The following is an 8,181-nucleotide window of genomic DNA, read 5'->3' on the forward strand; positions in this document are numbered from 1 at the left end:
GTTTAAGACAATAGACACGTTTCTTGGAAACTAAAATATCACTTTTCTTATCACATGTACTTTGAACTAACCTTTTGGCACCAGATTTGTTCATCCAGACATATTACCGTTTTGAGTCGATAGGCACATATTTACATTGTCCAATCTGGATCGCTTTACCCAAGCCATAGCATACATTCATTTCAATTAGCCCTTCTGTGTTCGTGCAAAACGATCTTTTCTAGGAGGTCTAAGAGTTCTCTTTGTGTGAAGATTAGTCTTTTCTTTGGTAATTCGTCTGTGTAGAAATAATTCTATGGAAACACAGACACTGTGGTTTACATCGATGACAGCTGTGAGGTTATTAAATGTATATCTGTTTTTATTTGTATGATTGATAAGGTTTCAGTCACATACAGTTTTTGTTGTGATACAAGTGTGTCATTTCATGGTCTATCATATATGACCCATTGTCTTAGACCAGTATCATGCCGCAGTGACTGATCGTAGAGAACACATCATTTATTAGCCCTTCTGTGTCCGTGCAAATGATGTATTGTAGGTGATTGAAGAGAGTTCTTTGTGTGAAGATCGATCTTTTCTTTGGTAATTCGAGTGTGAAGGAACAATTTCTAAGGTCACACAGACGCTGGGATATAGATTTATACAAGCGTCTTTTTGTGTGCAAAACTTACATACTGTATTCCTCTTTAAGTCAAGATAGTAGTTGTCCTAAAATTGTGCTTGTGCTATAAATTTCTTATTCTCTCTCTCTCTCTCTCTCTCTCTCTCTCTCTCTCTCTCTCTCTCTCTCTCTCTCTCTCTCTCTCTCTCTCTCTCTCTCTCTCTCTCTCTCTCTCTCTCTCTCTCTCTCTCTCTCTCTCTCTCTCTCTCTCTTATAACGGGCGCGATCTTACGTGCACAATATTGTTCAATGAAAAAAAAATATATATAAACAATACTCTTTATCTATCTTATATCTTATATCTATTCACTGAGATTACATTGATATTAACTGTGAGGTTTTTTAACGTATTTATATGAATGACTATCAAAGCACAATGTCCTTGACAATGTTACATTTATTCTCCAGCAGGACTTACGGGACCATATTTTTATGTCATACAGTACTAGTCGCCTGTTAAGCGTCCTATTTGTACCAACACTCTTACAAATCCGTCATTGTTTGATTTGAAAAAAATAATAATTAGAACATAGCGGCAGATCGGAATGCAGTCAGCAACTAGCTACAACTGAGCACAGATATATCGACTACGCTTATGTCGATTTAACGCTTATAATCAACCAGCACCAAAATTTTATTTTTACGGTTATATAACTTAAATAAATAGAGATCTTATCATGTGGAGGTTGATTTAAAGAAGAAAAAAAAACTTGGATCATTGATATAGCACAATACTCACTAAATGTGTTCAAGCGCTTTGTTAGAAAGAGGTCATTATTCTTCTCTCTAAAAACTGCATAATGGTAAATGTGACCAATTTTCTCAAAACGGTCCGGAAGAACAAGGTGCTCTAAGGTGATTTTAATGTCAACGTGTCCAGGAAAATGAGATTTTTGTGACTTTGAAAAGCTATATCTATATTTTATTTCAGTAAAACATGAATTTGCCTTTTTCTTAACTTTAAAAATGAAATGTAGCCTTAAAGTAATTAATACCGATACTAAACCATTTTGTAGCTGTGGGTCGAAAATGCTATTTATCTATTTATTTATTTATTTATTTATTTATTTATTTATTTATTTATTTATTTATTTATTCATTTCAGATCGAGAACCCGATGACTTGATAGCAATGGGTACAATATGGAGTCCTGCAAACAACAACAATAATAACAATAACAACAACAATAACAACTCATCAAACACCAGTGGTAACAGTAGCACAGCCCCTACCCGCAGCTCCAGCAACACCACTGCCAGCAACAAATCCATCCCCATCAACAGTAACACCATCATCGGCAGCAATGGCTTCCCTCAGAGAAAACCGGCATCCGTGTCCATATCCAACCCTGGCCGTGTTAACCACTACGGTACCGCCAACACGACAGGGAGGACGCACGGGGTTAACAAGGATAAAGAGGGTAAGTGCCACTTTTGAGCATTTATATGGAACAATATCCACTAAACGTGCTCAAAACACTTTACAAGGGGCCTCTAGCTAACATCTACAACTTAACATGTAGGACGAGGCATGATGCCTGTTAGACGATGATATTTCAATTTGTTTCCGACAGAGACAACGCTGTTAACTCATTGCACGTCTGGTTACAGTTGATAATGTGAGTTAAAAGCTGTTTCCAAGGACTCAACTATGCGCAACTCAGAGCGGAACTCAACTACAGGACCTTCCGATCCGGTTAATGTGTGTAAAGTGCTTTACCCAAGGGCACAACATTGGGGACATAATTATTCACTACTACCATCACCCATCCGGCCTCTTACGACGCATAGCATTGTCTGGCTTTTGTGACAAGACGAGACACTCCGTACCGCTGGGCCAACGAGTCACCGTGTGGGGCTAATTGTAAAAGCGTTATTGATAATGCTATATTCATTTTACCAATGCTTATGGTTTTCCTCGAATCCGCGGAAATCCACGATTTTGAAATGAGAAAAGTGGCGGAGATATGTACTCCTTTTTAAAAATTTACATTTCTCTCAATCAATGTCCTGAAGTGAGAGACTTCATGTGCGGTGTAATAGTTTCCAACTCTCCAGAAGTTAGCGAGAGTATCAATATTCGTTAATTATCTTGATTTCTCTAAAATTGAGGATTAATGCAGTAAAATTTTGGCTTAAACGCAATCATTCAAAATGTCCCTCCTTTAAAAAAAAACAACTTTTTGTCATCATCAGCACTGATTTTGTTTTGCATCACATACATCACATTTAAGAAATCCATTTAACTTTTTTTTCTCAGTGGAGCCCAAATACTCAGACCCCTTGTCTGGAGCCCCGGCCTCTTTCCAGCAGCGCTTGATGGACTTGGCATCTCTGGAGGCGGAGACGATTCGATGGGAGAGGACGAAAAAGGTTAAGAAAAAACCAAAACCAGACAGGGACTCTTGATTTGTGTGGTTTTGTAGATAATTATGTTACCACCATGTTCTCACTAGGAATCTTATTAATTTAGTCAAAATTCATATTTTTATATTTCATATTGATTCATAATACTACTATGTTTTACAACGTTATTGCATTTTATAAAACGGTTTCTTTCGTCTAATCTCGTTCTCCCTTTTGTCTAAATCCATCGTCTTAGTTTCCCTGACGCATGTGTGTTGCAAGTGCCGCCAAACCTCTGAATAACAAAAACATTCCTAAGAGCTGTTGTTGAAAGTAATGTTTCTTTAAAACACACGCCCCCTCCCTTTACACACACACACACACACACACATACACACACACACATACATGTACTCACAAATTTATTCCTTTACAAAGCTGTAAATCGTTTCAACACAACTGGTATTATTATGGGTGATTTAGGCGCCAAAAATTGGTTTGAAAGTTCGAAATATGAAACTTGGGTCAAATATTAATTTCCCATTGCAGACAATAGACATAGTTTCCTCTAGCGACAAAAACTAAAACCTTACATTTCTTGTGCGACCATGTGACCTGTTCCCCTACCGGCCGGAAGATCCAGGGTTCGAGTCCAGCTCTTAGTGGCGCATAGTCGAGTCCTTGGAAGAGGCTCCTAACTTACATTCTCTCGCCGTTGTGAAATAAGTACCTGGTCATTAACAGCCTTGTCTCTATCGAAAAAGATTGTTATATCGCCTAACAGGAGTCATGTGTCGTCCTACATGTTAACTGTTGCTGTTTAATGGTACCCCTTGTAAAGCGTGTTTGGTGAATTTTGCGCTTTATAAATGCTCACATTTTGTTGTTGTCAATTGCACACTCTAAAGTAACCTTTGATTCCTGGTTCATTCCGACTTAATACCGTTTTTAAACGATACGTCACATATTGAATTAAAAGCTATGCCCTATCCAGTTTACTTCAAGATCTGTAAATTTAAAAAAAAATCAAATTATTTACAAAAAGTTGTAGACAATATTCGAAAAGACAAGGGACTCGATAGACCATCATAATACACACACACACGCACACAAAAACCTTGTTCAATCCCTGCTTTCTCAGAATAAAGTATTTATTCCCCCCCCCCCCCCCCCTTTCTTCCCTTCCCGCCCGTGTTGACACTATCGTGGCCGCGTAGCTTGCCTATACTATTATTATTCTACCTATGAGAATGAAAGCAAGCAATGTCATTTTCTCTTTAATTTTAGCCACGTACGTTGGGCTATGTTCAGTTGCTTTGATTAGCTAAAGAGGACTGACTATATTTAACCAGTTAACTGCCGTACTCTGCAAAAACTCGTATTTAAAAATTTGGCCAGAAAACTCGTCCTTCAAATATCGATCGATTTAAATTGCCCTCATCTTGGCAAAAACTCTCAAACCTGGGACTTCGCGAGGTCCCAGGTTTGAGAGTTTTTGCCAAGATGAGGGCCATTAAAATCGATCGGTATTTGAAGGACGAGTTTTCTGGCCAAATTTTTAAAGACGAATTTTTTTAGAGTACTGCAGTAAACTGATTGAACATGAGACGGAGGTGGGATTTTGAGTGACAAAATCAGCATTCGCTGCAAATTCTATGTGACACACGTAAAAAAAAAACCCAACAAAAACAATGTTTCTTTCTACATTTATATCCAATTCACAGCCAAGTTGTTTTCACTACAATCCGTCCATAACGATATTTTTTTAAAAATTATATAATCATAATAGGTGAAAAAAAGTGTAGTGTCAAAATACTGGTTCCAATCTGATGGAAGTGTAAAACCACTTTTCCGGAGGAACCTTGTGAAATGACCTTCTGCTTTCACAGTGAGGGCATCTTATTTTCTATTCTAGATAATATAAGCTGGTCGTCAATGAAGGTTATCCTTCCTCGCTCTTTTACGTCCCCCATGCCTAGGAATCTGCATATATACATCCTGCTACTAAAATAGTACCTTATGATTCAATATGTAACCTATTCATTATTAATCCTCCGAAGGAGTGGTTACATACACACTTCTAATGATTTTGGAACCAGAAAAATAAACGGTGTGACGTCACAACTTTTCTTCCCTAGTTATTATCATAATTCCGTTGCATTCCATTCATTTTTGATATGACCTAACTGAAATCCCTTCCAATTTCGACTGTTCTTGTTGTGAAGGAATTCAGATAATATTAGTCTCAATATCAACTAATAATCAAAGCGTCAGCATTTTGTTTGTTTTTGGAGCATTGTTATTAAATGGGCATTGTTAGAATGACTACACATTTGACTTTACAATTATAAATACAATTAATCTACCACATTTTATTTTATGGGGGATCTGACAAATCGGTCAATAGAGCACCCACTTCTCACGCTAAGGGTCCGAGATCGATACTGGGTGCAGACGAGATTTTTTTTATGCCCCCCCCCCCCCCCGGCCCCCTTTGTCCACCCACGGTGATTTAATAGCTGGGAGATCTAGCGGAAAGTCCCTTGAGTTAGACTAGCGTCCTATCGAAAGAATAGCAAGTAATTGCTATTGTCCGTTTAACGTTATAGAAAACGGGATAAATTCCGGCTCCACGGGCATATATTGGCCCCTTAGGACTACTTTTTTTTCGTTTTTTATAAATGAAATATAATATGCTTAACACATTATAAAAATTATGAAGTATAAATCTGTCTGCCATAATTAATCCTATCCACTTTTGGGAGGATTCTATTGTATATTTTCAACTGATGATTATAGATGTTGATAAATTGTACACACGAAAACGGTTATAGAGAAATTCTAAGGAAAGGATAATTTATTTATTTATTTATTTTTAGACAATCAAATAACGGAAGTTATTTACTGAGAAAAATAATAATTGGACATAAATATTTTCTTTCTTCTACTTTTGTTTGAAGATTTCATTATAACCATTTAAGCGTGTAACAATTATATTATAATATAATTTTTATAATTCTGATTTCATTCTTACCCAGGTGTACATTTTAGCAGGTCTTAATGCCGAGCACATTTATGGGCTAGATTTAACATTGTAGTAAATGAGAATATTTCGTGTATTTTGAGAGCATTTCTATTACATTAATGAGCCCATAACAATTTAGATTATCAGACCTTCAAATGTACACATCGATTGTTACCATTCCATTTTCTTGTGGGGTTTTTTTTTTTTATTGGTGGGGGGGGGGGGGAGATGATTGGTTTATTTATTTATTTATTTTTTTTGTTTTGCTCTGTTTTTTTCTTTTGTTGTTTTGTTTATTTGTTTGTTTTTTTTTTGTTTTTTTTTTTCAATTCGCCAATGCAAGACATGACTGTTGCCATTTCCATTAGTTTCAATGACTTGCAAATGTAATATTATTCTTGTTATTATTATCTTGTTTTTACTTTGAATCGTTGATCTATTTTCAGATCATATTTCTTTAAAAGAAACAAACTATTTAATGTGAACACTTCATCATGTTATCAACAAAACCGAACACCTAGCTTAGTCTGTGATATCAACGCATTATTTGTATATATTTTTAAATGTCGTTGGCCCCATACATGAACCTGATTATCAACATTATAATTATATTGCTAAATTAAAACACATTTTACCGAAAACAAGGTTTGGAATAGAAAGGGTGTTCAGAAAATGTGTAACTATATATATATTCAAACATTCAAACTAGTATAATTCAGTGAAGAAAATATGAATTATGAGTGATATATTTGTTCAAATGACTCCCTTTTTTTTCAAGATAATGTAGCTTTTCAGGATTATACACGGGGCCATAACAGTAATGTAACTTACGACAGTCACTTTCTCATTACTGTAACATGGGGGAACCATACAGCTGCTCGGGGTACTTGTGGCCACTTCTGGAATTTTTTCCAAAAAGCTTTCACTTCAAGTTGATATGTAGACCTCATTTTTGCAAAGTCTTTTTAACAGTTTTAGACAGAGACACATTTAACATCGATTGCTTAAAAGCAAAATTCGGAGGTTAAAATTATGGCCATAATTACCACAGGTTACTGTATTGTATTTCATGTCTTCAACATACATCAAATGTGATGCATCGCTTCAAAACGGTTTGTTTATGTCAGAGTGGTTTAAATGCTGGGAAATACATAATTTGTGGTCGAAAATTTCAAACTTAGGTTGACTTTATATGTATTACCAATGTTAGGCTTATATATATATATATATATATATATTCGGTAATTTTACCGAGAAGGACAGCTAATATGTTTAGTATTTTTATATTAAATACGTCCTTTCACGCAACATCAGATTTCGGAGTATTTTTGTTGCATTTATTTGGCAGCTAGATAATCCGGAAAACAGATTTACTTTATCTAGGCCTATGAGATGCTCAACGAGACTTTTTTTTTTTTTTTTTGCATGCGCAATTGAAGATAATAAATTCATCTTTGAGTCAAGATTGTTTTTGGTGCCAAAGTTGTGTCATCGATGCTTCTTTCCTTTCTTATTTTGGCCGCGCTCTTACGTACGCGATGTATTATTACGCCAATAAGCAGCGCTCAATGAGGACAAAAAATAATGCTCATTGTGCATCTTGTGCTCTATGTCTATTATCATAAAACCGTATTGAAGTGATGGGTTACTGATAGTAAAATCTTTAAAACGTTTCTTCTTACCTGTCTCCTGATTGACACCTCGAAGATGCGTGAAGTGTTTGTGATAGAGGGTCGTTTCCACCTTCATCGTCATTGTGATATTATAATGGGACATCAAATGTGATGTTTACCGTTATATTTCCCATTGTTAAATTTGTACATATTAGTAAGTATTCTGAGAAAATGGAGATATATATTATATATATATATATATATATATATATATATATATATAGAGAGAGAGGAGAGAGAGAGAGAGAGAGAGAGTGGGGGGGGGGGAGTAGAAGATAGATAGATAGATAGATAGATAGATAGATAGATAGATAGATAGATAGATAGATAGATAGATAGATATTGAACCATGTGGGATGCGATGGCTGAAAAGGCCTGAAACATCGATGTAGACTGATTCCAACATTGTGGTAAATATTAAAATAATAGATAGATAGATAGATAGATAGATAGATAGATAGATAGATAGATAGA

At 35.7% G+C, this 8,181-nt stretch overlaps 1 protein-coding gene across 1 annotated transcript in view; it reads left to right on the plus strand.

Moving 5' to 3' along the window:
* The window catches only part of LOC144963167 (uncharacterized), a 31,220-nt gene extending 23,337 nt beyond the window's left edge, over window positions 1-7,883 (plus strand). The window contains exons 4-5 of the mRNA XM_078896887.1: window positions 1,770-2,084; window positions 2,924-7,883. Of these exons, the coding sequence (XP_078753013.1) occupies window positions 1,770-2,084; window positions 2,924-3,072 (464 nt within the window). The 3' untranslated portion in view covers window positions 3,073-7,883. The remainder of the gene's footprint in view (window positions 1-1,769; window positions 2,085-2,923) is intronic.
* The last annotated feature ends 298 nt before the right edge of the window (window positions 7,884-8,181 follow it).

This window comes from Berghia stephanieae, chromosome 1 (genome assembly GCF_034508935.2).
Source record: "Berghia stephanieae isolate SIO BIC M18660-M18661 chromosome 1, UCSD_Bste_1.3, whole genome shotgun sequence".
NCBI classification, from domain to species: Eukaryota; Metazoa; Mollusca; class Gastropoda; order Nudibranchia; family Aeolidiidae; genus Berghia; species Berghia stephanieae.